Source organism: Schizosaccharomyces octosporus, assembly GCF_000150505.1.
Source record: "Schizosaccharomyces octosporus yFS286 unplaced genomic scaffold supercont6.3, whole genome shotgun sequence".
Lineage (NCBI taxonomy): Eukaryota > Fungi > Ascomycota > Schizosaccharomycetes > Schizosaccharomycetales > Schizosaccharomycetaceae > Schizosaccharomyces > Schizosaccharomyces octosporus.
Window position 1 is genome coordinate 2,323,281 of NW_013185621.1, and position 16,505 is coordinate 2,339,785.

At 38.0% G+C, this 16,505-nt stretch overlaps 7 protein-coding genes and 2 non-coding genes across 9 annotated transcripts; 3 read left to right on the forward strand and 6 right to left on the reverse strand.

Annotated features, from left to right (window-relative positions):
• Positions 1 to 88: 88 nt before the first annotated feature.
• On the forward strand, positions 89 to 2,541 carry SOCG_01590 (homoserine O-acetyltransferase). The gene has a single exon (XM_013164543.1). The coding sequence runs from the start codon at positions 450 to 452 to the stop codon at positions 1,902 to 1,904; it is 1,455 nt and encodes a 484-aa protein (XP_013019997.1). The 5' UTR covers positions 89 to 449; the 3' UTR covers positions 1,905 to 2,541.
• Positions 2,542 to 2,958: 417 nt separating this feature from the next.
• SOCG_01591 (acetohydroxyacid reductoisomerase) lies at positions 2,959 to 4,457 on the forward strand. The gene has a single exon (XM_013164544.1). The coding sequence runs from the start codon at positions 3,043 to 3,045 to the stop codon at positions 4,255 to 4,257; it is 1,215 nt and encodes a 404-aa protein (XP_013019998.1). The 5' UTR covers positions 2,959 to 3,042; the 3' UTR covers positions 4,258 to 4,457.
• On the forward strand, positions 4,407 to 5,854 carry SOCG_01592 (ribose methyltransferase). Its single transcript, XM_013164545.1, has 4 exons — positions 4,407 to 4,928; positions 4,998 to 5,195; positions 5,239 to 5,512; positions 5,568 to 5,854. Exons 1-4 carry the CDS (start codon positions 4,599 to 4,601, stop codon positions 5,732 to 5,734), a joined length of 969 nt encoding a protein of 322 aa, XP_013019999.1. The 5' UTR covers positions 4,407 to 4,598; the 3' UTR covers positions 5,735 to 5,854.
• On the reverse strand, positions 5,826 to 7,449 carry SOCG_01593 (actin-like protein Arp1). The gene is made up of 3 exons (XM_013164546.1): positions 7,186 to 7,449; positions 7,099 to 7,129; positions 5,826 to 7,031 (listed from the first exon to the last, which is right to left on the reverse strand). The coding sequence occupies exon 3, from the start codon at positions 6,864 to 6,866 to the stop codon at positions 5,883 to 5,885; it is 984 nt and encodes a 327-aa protein (XP_013020000.1). The 5' UTR covers positions 6,867 to 7,031; positions 7,099 to 7,129; positions 7,186 to 7,449; the 3' UTR covers positions 5,826 to 5,882.
• A 258-nt stretch (positions 7,450 to 7,707) lies between these two features.
• Positions 7,708 to 10,050, reverse strand: SOCG_01594 (stress responsive orphan 1). Its single transcript, XM_013164547.1, has one exon. It carries the CDS (start codon positions 8,913 to 8,915, stop codon positions 8,595 to 8,597), a length of 321 nt encoding a protein of 106 aa, XP_013020001.1. The 5' UTR covers positions 8,916 to 10,050; the 3' UTR covers positions 7,708 to 8,594.
• Positions 10,051 to 10,164: 114 nt separating this feature from the next.
• Positions 10,165 to 12,658, reverse strand: SOCG_01595 (MCM-associated protein Mcm10). The gene has a single exon (XM_013164548.1). The coding sequence runs from the start codon at positions 12,240 to 12,242 to the stop codon at positions 10,260 to 10,262; it is 1,983 nt and encodes a 660-aa protein (XP_013020002.1). The 5' UTR covers positions 12,243 to 12,658; the 3' UTR covers positions 10,165 to 10,259.
• A 630-nt stretch (positions 12,659 to 13,288) lies between these two features.
• On the reverse strand, positions 13,289 to 13,408 carry SOCG_16418. Its single transcript, XR_001203035.1, has one exon. It is a non-coding gene; the product is annotated as a 5S ribosomal RNA (ribosomal RNA).
• A 430-nt stretch (positions 13,409 to 13,838) lies between these two features.
• Positions 13,839 to 14,903, reverse strand: SOCG_01596 (uncharacterized protein; the record flags this gene model as incomplete). The annotated part of the gene is made up of 5 exons (XM_013164549.1): positions 13,839 to 13,918; positions 13,976 to 14,092; positions 14,132 to 14,332; positions 14,378 to 14,638; positions 14,795 to 14,903. 5 exons carry the CDS (start codon positions 14,901 to 14,903, stop codon positions 13,839 to 13,841), a joined length of 768 nt encoding a protein of 255 aa, XP_013020003.1.
• A 906-nt stretch (positions 14,904 to 15,809) lies between these two features.
• Positions 15,810 to 15,924, reverse strand: SOCG_16419. Its single transcript, XR_001203036.1, has one exon. It is a non-coding gene; the product is annotated as a 5S ribosomal RNA (ribosomal RNA).
• Positions 15,925 to 16,505: the final 581 nt, after the last annotated feature.

The following is a 16,505-nucleotide window of genomic DNA, read 5'->3' on the forward strand; positions in this document are numbered from 1 at the left end:
ATAATACCATATTGTCCTAACGAGGTCAAATTATGAGTCAGCCTATATATATTGTGTCCATCACAATTTCTCTTTTACCATAAACTACCAAAGAATAGACTTGCGCAGTCTGTGATTTAGTATACTTTAAGTGAAGTATTGGCAAAATAGGTTTTCACTGCCAATTGATTTAAAAAACCTAAAATTATATTGCCTCCCAGTAGACGCACATTTTGGTTTTTTTTCGTAAGAACACGAGATACGTTTTTACGATTTTTTGTTTTTTCCCATTTCTCTTTTCGACTTTAATTCTTTTCTTTTTATTTGCTACATCTAAAAAGGAAAGGTATTAAAATAAGGACAAAAAAATCGTAGATAAAAATTTGATTGGGAACTGATAGTAGAGCAAGAAACCTCTATTTAACATAATAAAGGCTCTTTGACTTTTGTCGCGTCTATAGAATTTTATAATGGACTCACAATCTTTAGTTGACTCCATTTATTTTGTGGACTTCACTCACCCATCCCAGCAAGAGAACAAATTTATTGGTTTGATTCCAGATCAAAGGATTGCAATCGTTCCAGAATTTACTTTAGAATGTGGAGAAGTTTTATATGATGTACCTGTGGCTTTCAAAACATGGGGAGCATTAAATAAAGAAAGAAACAATTGCCTTCTTCTCTGTCATGCTCTTAGTGGTTCTGCTGACGCTGCAGATTGGTGGGGTCCTATGCTTGGTCCAGGCCGTGCCTTTGATCCTACGCACTTCTTCATTGTCTGTCTCAATTCTTTAGGAAGTCCTTACGGAAGTGCTTCTCCAGTCACCTGGAATTCTGAAACCAAATCAATTTATGGCCCCGAATTTCCTCTGACAACAGTGCGCGATGATGTTGCTCTCCACAAGCTGGTATTGCAGCGTCTAGGCGTTGAACAAATAGCCATGGCGGTTGGTGGATCTATGGGGGGTATGCTTGTTTTGGAATGGGCCTTTGATACCAACTATGTTCGCTCTATTGTTCCCATCTCAACGTCCTTGAGACATTCAGCTTGGTGTATTAGCTGGTCGGAAGCTCAACGCCAAAGTATCTATTCTGACCCCAAATTTAATGACGGGTTCTATGATATGGATGACCAACCATTGAGTGGACTGGGTGCTGCACGTATGTCTGCATTACTAACGTATCGTTCCAAGTGTTCGTTTGAACGTCGTTTCGCTCGTAAGTCACCAGACTATAATCGCCATCCTTATCCTGATCGTGTTCCTACTCCGATGACTCCTGGGGATGCCCATTGGGTAGTTCACAACGAGGGCAATGGTTATCGTCGTGAGCGTCCATCTCGATCCAGGGATTCATCGCCCGAATCACCTGCTAGTGGAAGTGTCAAGGCGTCTTCTACTCCTTCGTTGTCTCAAAGTACAGGGAGTGTTTCAGGTACGCAGAGTCCTTCATTGCGTCGTCCTGCGAATACTTACTTTTCTGCTCAGTCTTACTTACGCTACCAAGCAAAGAAGTTCGTAGGTAGATTTGATGCTAATTGCTATATTTCTATCACAAAGAAACTTGATACTCATGACGTTAGTAGGGACCGTGGATCAGAAGATCCCAAGGAAGTTATGAAACACCTTACGTTACCTGTGTTGGTATTGGGAATTGAAAGTGATGGTCTGTTCACGTATGATGAACAAGTAGAGATTGCTTCCTGTTTTCCCAATGGCAAATTAGAAACCATCATTTCGGCCGAGGGCCATGATGGGTTTTTACTTGAGTTTACACAAGTTAATTCCTATATTCAAAAGTTTGAAGAAGAACATCTTGGCGACATCATGTCACAGAAAAATGCTTCAGCCGAATTGGAATTAGAGTCTCTTAATGCCCAACGTGAAAGCGTTTTTGGTGAAATGGAAGATATTACTTCCTGGTAAAAAGCTAACTTGGTAAATATAATGGCTGGGAATTTGCAGTCGAAATCTATAACTTATCTGTATGATGAGTATCCGTCTGAAACATTTTTATCAATATACCATTGATAAATTGATAAAAAAAAAGCAAGAAAAAAATTTAGAAAAAGATCATGTTCTTAGTTTAGTCAACTGGGGGATTCAACTCCTCTTGAACATATGAACAATGATTTGAAAGTTTATGTGATGATTTGCATGTTTATTTTATGACTATTTTAATTGTGATGTCGGTTTCGCTATGAGGTATTTTTTATTCTCCGTTTTATTCGTTTTCTGCTTTGTCTTGTTAGGTAGGAGATACTCCTCGCTACGTGAACAAGATATTTAGCATTTATTGCATTCAAGGTAATTTTCGAAAGAAGGATAATTGAATCTTTTTGATGACCTCGTTTTCTGTTTTGAAGCTGGCTTCTTACCCCTCCAACATGGGGATTTATATACCACGCAAAAATGTCTGTCTAGGTTAATTGATACGGATGAGAGTTTTTTTTCATTATTTTTTGTTTAGATTGTTAAAAAAAAATAAAAAACTCGTCTGTTTCAGGTTATGGAACGGAAATGTTTCTACATTGTGCTTTTATCCGAGACTTTGGTTGGAGATGTGGATTGCATCTCGAAGATTTAAATTGTAAATATGACTAGTAGTTAGCTATAGGTGTGTTCTTCAAAGTTCTTGAGTAATTATGAAACCCATAAAATCTATTCCCTTTACTACCGTTATTGTCCGGAGTAAGAGATTCAATTTAGATTTTTGTTGCTAAATTCACAGTACAGTTGTCGATGAAAGAGAAGCGAACAAACGAAGAGCTTCTTCAGTTCATTTCCGGAGAAGTTTTTACATTCTAAAACATTCAAATAAATGCTTACGCTGGCTTTTACGAACAAATACGAGTAAAAGTTTTATAGCCATGGACTATGACTAGGGCTTTTCTCATTATTGTTTACATGAAGATAACGCAGAATATCACGAAACTGGTATCTCGGAAATCTGAGTTATTAGTTTCTTATCATGGAAAATCGAAGCAGTCACGGTCGACTACAATTTATTACAATAAATATTGAATTTACCCTCTCCGTAACAGGAAAACTTTTGGTTCAGAAGATGTCTTTCCGTAACTCCTCTAGAATGGCCATGAAGGCCCTCCGTACTATCGGAAGCCGTCGTTTGGCTACCCGTAACATCTCTGTTATGTCTCGTAACGTTGCTGCCTCCACCACCCGTTTTGCTCCTCGCATGACTGCCCCTATGGTTCAAACCCGTGGAATGCGTGTTATGGACTTTGCCGGTACTAAGGAAAACGTTTGGGAGCGTAACGACTGGCCTCGTGAGAAGTTGGTTGACTACTTCAAGAACGACACCCTTGCAATCATCGGTTATGGCTCTCAAGGTCATGGCCAAGGTTTGAACGCCCGTGACCAAGGTTTGAATGTTGTTGTTGGTGTTCGTAAGGATGGTGCTTCTTGGAAGCAAGCCATCGAAGACGGTTGGGTTCCTGGTAAGACCTTGTTCCCCGTTGAAGAAGCTATCTCTAAGGGTACCATCATCATGAACCTCTTGTCTGATGCCGCCCAAACTGAAACCTGGCCTCAAATTGCCCCTCACATCACCAAGGGCAAGACTTTGTACTTCTCTCACGGTTTCTCCGTCATCTTCAAGGACCAAACCAAGATCCAACCCCCTAAGGATGTTGATGTTATCCTTGTCGCCCCTAAGGGATCTGGCCGTACTGTCCGTACCCTCTTCAAGGAAGGTCGTGGTATCAACTCTTCCTTCGCCGTTTACCAAGACGTTACTGGTAAGGCTCAAGAAAAGGCCATTGGTTTGGCTGTTGCTGTCGGTTCTGGCTTTATCTACCAAACCACCTTCAAGAAGGAGGTTGTTTCCGATTTGGTCGGTGAACGTGGTTGCCTTATGGGTGGTATCAACGGTCTCTTCTTGGCTCAATACCAAGTTTTGCGTGAGCGTGGTCACTCCCCTGCCGAAGCTTTCAACGAAACTGTTGAAGAGGCCACCCAATCTCTTTACCCCTTGATCGGTAAGTACGGTCTTGACTACATGTTCGCCGCCTGCTCCACTACTGCCCGTCGTGGTGCCATTGACTGGACCAACCGTTTCCTTGAAGCCAACAAGAAGGTTCTTAACGATTTGTATGACAATGTCGAGAATGGTAACGAAGCTAAGCGTTCTTTGGCTTACAACTCTGCTCCCAACTACCGTGAGCTTTACGACAAGGAGCTTGAAGAAATCCGCAACTTGGAGATCTGGAAGGCTGGTGAGACTGTCCGTTCTCTTCGTCCTGAATTCAACAAGCACTAAGCCCCCTCTTAATGTTGATTTGTAGTCATGTTAGAATCATCCGTATATTAATTTTTGATTAGTTACTTTATTATAGCATCCGTGACACCAATTACAAGGTTTTGGTTTAATTCTATCTTGAAGGATAGCTTTTGTACTGTTAAATAGTGTTTTATTGTTTATTTTCTTCCCAAAAAAGTGTAAACTTGTTAGATTCTCGTATGCTTTTGTATTCTCGATATTAATCCCGCGAGCATGATCAAAGGTGATGTTTTGTAGGAAAGCAATTCATGGTCAATTAATTTATTAATTTTCATAGGTAAGTATATATGTATGTGGTTAGTCACTAGGAACCAAACTTTATGATACTTGGGATGTCTATGTTCATTTGGCGGACGCATCCTTTTACTAAGATTTTAAAACATCCGTCCTTTCGTTTGCATCCTCATGTTTTCTTTTTGAGAAGTAAGTCTACTTTCCAGAGACCTAGTGTACATGATTATTTATATGGTGATCATCCGGTAAGGAATGCTCTTCAAGCCGGAAAACGAAGCTTCGAATGTCTGTTTGCCCAATCTTCAAAGCAACTAAACGAATACCAAACGCTTCTGAATTTATTAAAGTTGAATATTCCTTGTCGCCTTACCGGAAAACACGAACTAAATGAATTGACGAATTCACGTCCTCACAATGTGTGTAATTACTCTGTTTATTGAGACTAATTTCTTTTTAATCAATGGTAGTAAACTAACTGTATACAGGGCATCGTTTTAAAGGCTTCACCCTTGGAACCTCCAGTCATATCTGAGATCGACCATGTAGCACAAGGACATCTCAGTCCATCTACAAAAGGAGACGTTTCTTCTTCCGAAGGAACCTCAAAAACATCTCCTCCTTTGTATATTTATTGTGATGGTATATCAGACCCACAAAACTTGGGTGCCATTATTCGAAGTTCTGTAAGCTACTTTCTCCTTTTGGTTAAGCTAACGATATGTCTAGTACTTTTTAGGTGTTCATGGGATCCTTCTGTCAAAAAAACACAACTCTGTTCTATCACCGGTCGTTAGTAAGGCATCTGCTGGTGCGCTGGAATTGATGAATATCTACCGGATTCAGAATCCCATTCAGTTTTTAAAAGACTGCAGCTTAAAAGATTGGAAAGTATTCGCTACTGCACCGATGGGAAGCATGTCAAATGAAAATCAAACTTCACTGCTTACTATGCCTGAGAGTCTGGCGGTGAAGCCAAAGATCGTTGTCTTTGGAGGAGAGCGTATGTCGTTGATACCATTCATTCATCTTGAAAGGTTACTAATAAGATTATTTAGACGGTTTGAGGACAAATATGATTAGACAGTGCGAATACATTTTGACACTACCTCATGGAGATCGATTTGTAGACTCATTGAATGTTTCCGTCGCTGCAGGAATCATATTACATTCGATGAAAGATTATTCTTTAAAAATTACAAGCAACAGTCAATCTAAACTTTAGCAGACATTGGGATCAAGCCTGGAAAGAAGAAAATAATAGACGAAGATAATAAGATTATGTAAATAAGATAAAATATACTATATGCAAAGACCAAGTGTTTAATCCATTATGTTTAGTTCATGGTTTTAATCTATTTTACATGTGGTAATCATTTAAAAATGGAATAGGGATCTGATTTATACGTCTCAGATGTGATTTGAATGTTTGAAAATGTGCTAAAGCTTGCTAAAATGGAAGCACCTGTCCATGCCGCATGCCTTCGTTCTTTTGGAGTGTATATTTTGACGCAATTAGGGACATCTCCAGATCCTTGAAGTTCTTTTAAAAGTCTGTCTCCAAAGCCACTCAGTAACGTACCTCCACCAGAGAGGACGATATTATTTAGAAGGTCTTTGCGTAAATCAAGGTCACTCCGCAAAACAGCTTGTGTAATTTGATGTTGAACACCTCCGTTTTCATACCCAATGAGCTCGGGACGAAAGAGTAATTCCGGAGCACGAAAACATTCAGACCCCAGTTTTAGAATTTGACCATCAGGAAGAGTAAACTGCCGTAATTTTGTGTTGAAAGAAGAGTTTGTTTTTTCCTCTGTTTGAAAGTTTGGAGAAACGTAACAGCAAGCCTCCTTGATTTCACGAACAATTTCTGCTTCGGCTGAAGTTACGAAGCGATAGCCAAGTTGTCGAAGCTGAAGCTGTAAGAACTCGGTGACATCTTTACCTCCGTAATCATCGCGTTGAGCGCTGGAGAGAACAAAGCCATCGAATACTGGTACAGTGTGTGTTAAGCCTTCTCCGACTTCGACCACTAGACCAGTTGTGCGTGCGGTTGAGTACAAGGCAAGAACGGGCTGCAAGGAAAAGTTGAGTGCTGGAACATTAAAAGTTTCAAAGAAAATCTCAGCCATTCTCTCTTTATTTTTTGCATTGTTAAACGGGGTTTCAGCTAATAAAACTGGATGATCTTCGGGTAAAGTTTGAAGCTCGTTTGAATAAATCCATGACCAGATTTTTTCCATATCACACCAGTTTTTGACGAGACCGCGCTGAACCGGGTATTCGAGTTTTAACAACCCTCGAAGCTCTTGCACTTTAGAACCAATGTATGTATCTTGTTGGAGGTGACTAGGCATGACACGCGTGTGCTTTGTTCTTCCGATGCTGTAGACTTGTGTTAGAGAAAACAGGGAGATTGTCTAAAAAAGCAATTTACAAAGATGAAAACAGACATACACGTTAGAAAAAAAGCATTGGGGAACGTCGTTTCCCGAAAATCCTGCTTTGAGAAATCCTGACCCCTATATATAGACTGTTAGTGGGTTGTTGGATTAAAGCTTGCTTGTCGGAGAATCCAATATTCCATACATTGTCGATACACACAGTCTGGTTGGTAAGTCTATGTACCTGTTAGCAATGAGATAATGAAGGTATTTGGTCTATTTAGTGACTCACGCTTCATTCATGTTTTATATATTGTTTTTTTTTTATATAAAAAAGAAAAGAGACGCGTCAACCCGATTTAATCGATAGAAATGCGACGAATAGATACTTCAAATGGTAGAAAAAAGTCAATTCAAAGGTATAAACGCGTTCAATTCAAAATTCAAAATTAAAAGGTTAGTTTGTATATGTAGAAAAAAAGATGTGTGTTTTGCTAAGAGAATGTTGGATACTTGTAGAGGAAGTGGGTACACGCAGGAGGAATAGCGAAGTGGGTACGTAGGTAGGTAAGAACGAAAAGCAAAGAGCGTATTATTAGACAAATGAAACGCGCTATGTTTGAACGATGAAATAAAAGTTTTCACTAGTTTATAAAAATAATGAATTTACAAATGATATCGACGTATAGTTGTACAAGTACGATAACTATACTTTTGCAAAACACAATTCCAGGAATATATAAGCTACTTTTGAGATGTTTGCCTACTTTTGAAACGTTTGTATAAAGTTGGATGAAAAGAAAAATGATATATTTATGAAAAGTACAGTATTATATCAAATTTACAAAACAAAAAACAAGAATGCTTTCAAGTTGGACATCAACAACAAAAAAGGGTTGTAACTAATCCATTCTAGTGTGCGCGACAAGGAATCTTGATGTCTTTTGAGATTGAAAAAAAAAAAGAAAAAACACACATATCCACATCCACATCCATAGCACATGCATATAAAAGAAAAAGTCATATAGAGAATGTATAATCAAGTAAAAACCGAACATTGGGAGCAAACCGTCACTGGTGAATTTAAGCAGAATCATGGGATAACCATTTTTGAGACAAAATGCCAAAGAAGAAAAAGTGTAGAACCAAAAGGGGAAAAAAACCAAACAAAAAAAAAGAGAGGAGAAAGAGCGAGGTTATACTCTATACGATCAACATTTATGGTGAAATCACACACAAATCCTTATACTTGATATGCAAGATGATGCTGTTTGGACTGTCCATGTATCAAGGCAAGGGATTTTTTTTTTTTAAAAAAAAAAAAAATTTGGAAAAAGAAAAACAAGGATATGCATAAAAGTTGAAAAGATTAGACTTTTTTGGGGAATTTTTTTTTTTTTTTTCAGATAGTATTTCATATAGTTTTCTATTTTTATAGCGTTATAGCGTCATCAAAAGATTATAGACGAAAAATCCTTCCTAGGAAAGGGAGAAAAAGGAATAAAAAAACAATGGGTCCTTGTTTTCAACGGTTCTCTTTTTTTTTGGTTTTTTTTATCGCATATAGCACACAACAAAAGCGAATTTCAATATCAGACAAATACTGATGGGGCTTGTTTCCAAGTCAAATTTGTTATTTTTAAAAAACTTGAAGACTCAACAGACATTTGTCAGATGTCGAGAGTTTCGAAAGGAATCCAATTATGCTTGCCATTCTGCAGAATTGTTTTTAATTTGTTCACAACCCCAATTGGGACTGTTGAGGTCGTCGCGAGCGTCTTGGACGTATAAAGCATATTCGCTGGGTTGATCGGACGATTCAGACTCGTAGCGTTGTTCAGTGGCTACGGAGGAAGGATCCATGCGTTGAGGACCTTGGCTTGAAAAGAGTCGTTGATGTTGAAGTCCAAGTCCCATAGCAGGTTTCATAGAGAAACGGAGCATAGCAGCAGTAGTAGTAGCAGCAGCAGCAGCGACACCACCGTTTTGAGCAAAAATTCTAGCAACGTTGTTCAAGGTCATAATCAAAACAATCAATTCGTTAGAAAAATAAAAATAAACAACACAACAACCAACAACAATAATCAATCAATCAATCAATCAATCAAAGAGGAAAGAGAAATCTCAAAAAAAAATAAAAAAAAAAGGGAAATATGAGAAAATTGAAAATGAAATGACAATAGTAATAACGATAAAAAAAATAGAAATTAGAAATTAGAAATTAGAAATTAAAAATCAAATAAAGAATTGATTTCAATTTGTTCGTTTTGGTTTAAAAATGTTGTTTTCCTTCTTTCTGTTGTAGACCTACTTTTTCCCTCTTATATGTGTATATATATAGGGAAAAAAATATAAAAATAATAGGCCGAGATTAGGGAAAAAATAATTATAAAGGGGAAAAGATCACTCGATTCAAATCACTCGATTATCGTAAACAGAGATGGATGAGTGATTCCGTTCGGTTTCACAAGAAATGAAAAAGAAAAAAAAAAAATCAGTGATAAAAGAGTCTTTTAAAAAGCTCAAGCTTAAATGAGTTTCTTTTTTTTTCTTATAAAAGAAGTTCGTTCGTTCAATTCTTTCTGTCTGTCTGTCTCTCTTTTCTTCTAGTAGCTGTAGAGTCCTATTTATATATTGAAAATGAACCTTCATCAAAATCGCATGTTAAAAAAACCAATGCAACAGTGACGCCAATGCTTATAAAGTCTGATGACTGATAAAAAATGGCCGCCTTACCATCTTTGGATTTTTTTTTTCATAAAATAATGCGCCGACTAACGTAAACCACTTTGTTCATTAGGCGAAGCATCGGAAGGCGAAAATTTTACGTAAACGTAAGAGTGATATTAAAGTGAAAGAAAGCGACTGAAAAAAAAATGTTTCTATACCAATCATGAGAGAAATGCGCACTTTGAAGTCTTTGTTGGAAACGTTTTTCCAACTTTAACTGCGGTAGTTTCATCTAGCGATTCATCTAGCGAAAGAAATTTGCATCCAGCCTCGTTATGAAGTAAACAAACAAAAGCAGACGAGGGAGAGAAGAGAAACAAAACGAAAAGAGAGGAAGAGAGGAAGAGAGGAAGGCAGGAAGGCAGGAAGAGAGGAAAGGACTAGGACTAGGACTAGGACTAGGACTAGGACTAGAAGTAAGATTAGGATTCGAATAAAGATGGAATAAAATTTGAATAAAGTAAAGTGAAAATTTGAATGAAATAGAGTAAAAAGGAAAAAAGGAAAAATTCTTATTTTCATAAAATGTTTTTCTTTTTTTCTTTATTCTTTATTCTTTATTCTTTATTCTTCAATCATAAATCATTACCGGGACGAAAGACCATGGCTGGAAAACCCAAAGTGGGAATGAATTCTTCAAGCAACAATTTCCAAATCATCCTCTTCATCGCTTTCGGTAAATTCATAACGGAATTTTGTGTTTTTCAAATCCAAGGTGCGTACAGATGAATTTTGCCCTTTGGAATCCTTTCCTCCTGGACAGCTATTGCTGTTTCTCAAGGTAGGATCAAATCCAATTCTTCGTAAACTTCGAGGTGAAAATATCCTTTGTGCCATTGTTGTACCATGCGATAAACTACTTGCATTCGAATTTCCTTGCTCCGGTTGTTTCGGATCTCTTTTCTCTTTCGGTAAATTCCATGCCGTCGTCTTCCTTCCTTCTTGTTCCGATTTCCACTTGTCCTCCGATGAAAATGGATCCGGCGTCACTGCCGTCTTTGTTGCATTCGGCTTTACCAAAAGGTCTTTCCAATCTTTTTGTTGTTTACTCTTTCCCTTATCGTCGGGGCCTCCCGACACGAGCTGGTGATGCCGACCTACAACAGACGTAGACGATCCATGGATACCAGACAATTGCGACATTTCACTAGAACTCGCTGATGTCGAATTTCTTGCTTGTAGGTTCAAATATTGATGGCCTAATGTAAGAGCTGGCGTATAGGACACCGTATCGTTCTTATTATTGTTGTTGTTGTTCTTCATGGAGGAATGCGAAACAGATGACGACGATGCATCCGGTAACGACGATCGTTTCATAGTTAATCGTTGTAAAATTTCTCTTTCCCTCTCTGCTTTTGCTTGTTGTCTTTTGTATCGTTCTTTTCGATCTCTTTCTTGCTGAACTGCGTCTTCCGCGTCATAAAGACCTATCGCTAGGTTTGGGACTGCAGAATACTTTTCTCCCGCGTAATACCCTTGGAATCCTTGACCACGAAGACGCTTCTCACGTCGTGCTCGTGGTTCATGCATGACCGTCGTGGTCGACCCAAATTCCGTTCGTCGCGACATCGTCCTTTGTACCGCCATATCCACATGAAATTCACACACCTCCGATAAGCGATTGTCCAGCCAATGCTTACAAAGTTCTCCATTTTTCTTTCGGCTTTGACAGTACCCCAAGTGCTTTGATTTTCCAATCTCCAATAGCACGTCGTAATCCGAATCTAGCTTTAATGAAAACTTTCCTGTATCTGGATTCTTTGGCTTTAGTATATCTGGACACAGCAAGGCAACCACCGTCCCAGGCTGTACTTTCCAATACCGTTCAAACGCTTTGCCAAACAAAAAGACCTCCATCTGCCATTTTAAATCCGTAAGCGTAAGCATACAATATTTCTTTTTGTGTATCGTTTCTCGTGTGCCCGTATTGTAAGCCACAATCCCCATTACCACAAACGTATCAACATCTGGTTGTTCATATTTTGGAGGTACTATGAGTTTTAGCAGTTGACGAATAAGATACACATAACATCCCTGCAAATTTTCCTTAACTTCTCCATCACTCAAATAGCGTACCATTATGACTTGGCGAGAGTATGGCTCAATTTCGTTACAGGGCGTCGGATATGTAGGTTCTTTCGAACTGTTTGTTTCCAAACTATTGGGCTTTCGATGAAATGAAGTCTTTCGATTCTTTGCTGCTTCTTTTTTTCTCTCCTCCTTTTTTTTGTCACTGTCTCGAGCTTCCGCTAGTCGCGCATGAAAAGGTTTGACCGCTGGTTCCCCTTGTTTTCTACCCAAGGAAACATCTTTTCCTGTCTTTCCCTTATCAATTCCCAACAAAAGCCGTTTCGGGCTCTTCATTTTGGACGGAGAGCTCACTGTAAGGACCCGAACAGGCTCAGGGGATCGAGGAACTTCAACCGCTGCTCGTCTCGTTTCTTCTTCTTCTTCAGTAGCTACTTTCCTTTTCTTTTGTTTGATCTCTTCCATCTTCTTCTGCACCTCAAGTAATTGAGCCTGTAGTTGTTTTTCCTCCTCTGTTAACTCTTCTTTTCCTGAACTATCGTTCATGTCCTCCATCCTAGAGTGTATCGATTGTCTATTTGAATCTGACATATTCAACACAATAAAGTGAACGCTTTTTTAAAAAAGTTTATATTATTTAGAAAACTTTCAATATAAGCTTGTCTTTTCGTAAATCATATATAATCTTCAATCCTCGCATCAAAACATAGGCATTCTTTTCCCCAAAGAGTTTTCCTTTCCAACGAGCAAGTTTACAAATGTACAATACAAGATAGTTTGGCTCAATTTCACTTTGTAAATCTACAGACTTGTGCTTCGTCTATGCTCACCAACAAACACGTCAAGGAGAAAGAAGAAAGACGTATTTTTCCACAAAAGCAAAAAAAAAGATACTTTCCAATTAGATCAGAACACAATACAGCATAAACCGTTAGGTGCCTTTCTTTCTTATTTATTCCATGTAAACAAAGGGTGCAGCTAACCAAATGTAAATAGGATAGCGAGTCAACCTGCATAATCCTTAAAGTTGAATAGAATATATGGCAATTCATCTCGTTGATAAATAAACATACGAATGAATTTGCTTTATAGCTTACAAGAATTTAATTGTTCTTTTCTTGAAAAGTAAAGATAGTTCTTTTTAAAAGAAAATTATTTATATTTATGAAGTGTGTTGAGAGTGAATCATCTGCTTGGAAGTCCATTGATGGCACATAAACTAAGCAACTCATGAAGGAACAACTTGCACAAACTTTGCATCAAAAGCATATTCTTTTTGAAATTTATAAAAAATTGTTTTCTCTCACATGAGGAATCAGAAAACTAGAATTTGCTTTACCTCTAAAAGTAAAAAAGACATAGAGTTTATTAAGTGTTTCTTGACTGTAATGGCCGTCAACTCAAGTTACACAAAAGTCCCTGACAACTGATTGGAATTTGAACATGGAAGAGTGTGGTTGTCTTACGATCATCGCTTCCATTTTATTTTTGCTAGACAGTTTTATTTTGTTTCTTCAAATTTGACCTTCCTCTTGCTTTCTGTTACTTCTCAAGGGACATCCCCCAAAAAAGTTGTTTCGAAGCTTCAAGTTATATATAAACAAAGTGAACAGCTAGATATATATGAGAGAAGAAAAAGCCTACAGCATCCCGTATTCCCATGTTGTCTCCAACCATAGTACTAACGAGACCCTCAGACGCTTAACTGCAGTGATCGAGCGGGAACTGGCGTGCTGTTTTTGCCTAGGTATAGCCACAAACATTTGTTCCAGTCGGTTACTACAAGTTCAGTTGTGATCCAGTAAGGACGTTCTTACATTTTGTAGTAAAACACTCTTCTGTATGATGACATTGCAATATTCCGGCCTTGACTAATTTATAAAAGACATGCAATTACACGACACTGTGTTGAAGCTATAGTTAATTACGGCAGGATTTTCGTCAGAGTATTAAATAATCATTAAAAAGGGTGTTCAATTCTATTCACGAAGCATAAACAACGATATTGCGTGACGAATAAAAAAGATTCATGATAGAGTGAATGAGAAAAGCAACTTAAACCGTCTTATTAAGATAGTGCTTACTTTGGAGGATGATGCTAATGCAAAGTTGATGGACTGCAATATTGACATGAATCCTTTCAAAGAAAATGCGAATTATGAAAACGTAAACCAGGTTCGTTAAAATTCAAACTTCACCACTTTGCTCAGCAAGAGGTTGAAGTTCGATTTCTTCGTTCTGAGGTGCTTCATCTCCTTGATTTGTTCCTTTTAATTTGGTTAATAATTGCTCTATGATAGGAAGCATTCACGTAGTGTACATACCAAAAGCAAGATTCACAGAATTTCCTATGCCGTTCCCTATACCAATTATGCCGTTACCTATGCCGTTTCCTATATCAATGACTAATAATCTAAGTCGTTCACGGGCAATTGGATTCACTAGAACAGTTAGAATATTTCGCAGGTTGTATGGCATACTCGAAATAAAAACAAACAAGACAAAATCAACAAAACAAACAACGTAGAAAAAACGATTATTTATCTTTTCAAATTGCATTATCTTTTTTGCTGTATAATACATGGAGAAACCGGGGACATTGAGAAAACACACATATAATGCTGAAACACACATATTGAACCCAGCTTGCCTGTACCATCCTGGATACGTTACAAGAATCGCTAAAAATAGGTCAGTTATTCGAGAACAAGATATTCTTAACTTACTTAATAGGAAAATAAAAATAGATGCAATAGAAACGCCAGCAAGCCCGTAAAAAGCTATTGAATACGGAGAAACCTTGTAACCAAAAATTATGGCTAGACAAACAACATTATAAAAGAGTATAATAGTCGCTGTGCCTATGGAAAAGTTTTTCCACCACTTCTCATTTGTTAAAGGATCCGACCTGGTGTTATCAACAGATTCTTGGGCGGAATTCTGAGCGGATCCGTCAGCCATTTCTAAATCGATAAATTTGTTTGAAGCTAATGAATGTATTAGTAACTGAAGTTTTCGTTGTTTACCAGAGGATGGAGGCGTTCGTCCTGTTGTTGACAATCGTCGACAAGTTTAAAATAGGATTCCTCAGTAATAACTCTCAATAACAAACACCATTACCTTTCCATTTCAATAAATCTTACCTGAATACGGAGGAGGCGTACCATCTGCAGAATGCGTGTCTGACTTTTCATCAGTGAGCGTTTTCAAGGACTCTTCAGAGTCTGAAACAGAGGTGTATTTATTCTTCATGGTTACAATGCCACATTAAATCCCAAACTAACAACTGCAGTTGCAATCTAATTAAAATCACTAGAATCACCAACAAAAGTCCGTAGAAACTGGTACCAGTTGTTGCAGAGTCTTCAAAAATAGGAATTGGACCTTGTTTCAAAAAGCAAACAAATCCTCCAGCTTTTCTTTTTCTTTAAAACCAAAGATACAAATTTAAGAACTCATGGTAGTGTCTTTTCGCATATTGTAATTCATAAAAGCTGCGACATTATGTCACCGACTGGTCACATCCTCGTTACGATTATTTAATGGTAGTCCCATTGCGACAATTGGAATATTATCATACTAAAGCGTCGTTTATTACAAAATGTAAACATAGAACCAGCGTTACAAAGAACAGTCAGGGCTGTGCGTTTTGTACCTATTTATTAGCCAAACCAGCCTAGCTCTTCCAGGAACAGCTGTAGTAGCAGTTATTGCTACAGCTTGAGGATTTAGAATGTTGTCGGAAAGAAACAACCTGATTTATATGTAAAATAGTTGTTCGGGAGGATGTGCGCCTGACGATCGATGAACTTTCCAGCATGCATGTGTTTATGTTTTATTTACCTTTTATTGAGCATAGGGACAAACTATGTCTTGGATGGTGACCGCTTTTCTGTTGCGCTTCATCTTGTCGATATCATAAGGCCATCATTATCATCACTTGCTAGTATGGTCAAGTGCGCCTGCATAGTTTCTTCTTGGTTGGTCATTTGTTTGTGTACTTTATTGAAATGAAAAAACGATTCGATTCTTAATCAAAGATGACCATTGTAATATGCGGCTTGTGTGCTTCTGTTAGTACCAGTTAAGTCAAAGGACCATTCTGATCAAAACGAAAAACTTGTGCCGTCCATACAAAATAAAAATGAAGCGGTAAAAAGCCTACAGCATCCCGGATTCCCATGTTGTCTCCAACCATAGTACTAACGAGACCCTCAGACGCTTAACTGCAGTGATCGGACGGGAACTGGTGTTTTCGCCTAGGTGTGGTCGTAGACAAAAGTTGTGGTTCATAACTAATTTTTGTTAGTATTTCATCCTGTTCATAATGGATTTGGGCGTCTTCCTTTTTGACGCCCTAAGATACCAGATTCACCTCAACGGTATCTCTATCTTTATGAAAATCAATGGCACGGTGTTTAAATGATCAACAAGATTCTGGCGTTGAATTGAATACGAGGAGCATAAGTTAGAAAGGCTGATGAGACATTGTGAATAGCAGTTGTCGTTTTCAGATAATAATGAAATCAATTTACACTCTTTTTTCAATGTAGTTTCCATCCTGACTGAAAAGTCTCACTTCACTTATCTTTGTAGCCTTCAGAATTCGCTTCATATAACCTCTTAAGTATGAATCAAGAATCGATGGTACGGTTCTATATTATTGACATTTTGGTTTATTGGTAAATAAAGAGAAAACCATTTATATTAAACCTTTTTTGGTAATCAGGGAAGTATTAATTGCAGGTAAAAACTTGTGTAGTGCGGTTCTCTGTATGCAGAAGAGCTAAAACCGATGTAAATGCCATGTTGGAATCAAGAAAGCTATACGAAAGCACCAGAATAGAGCCTTGG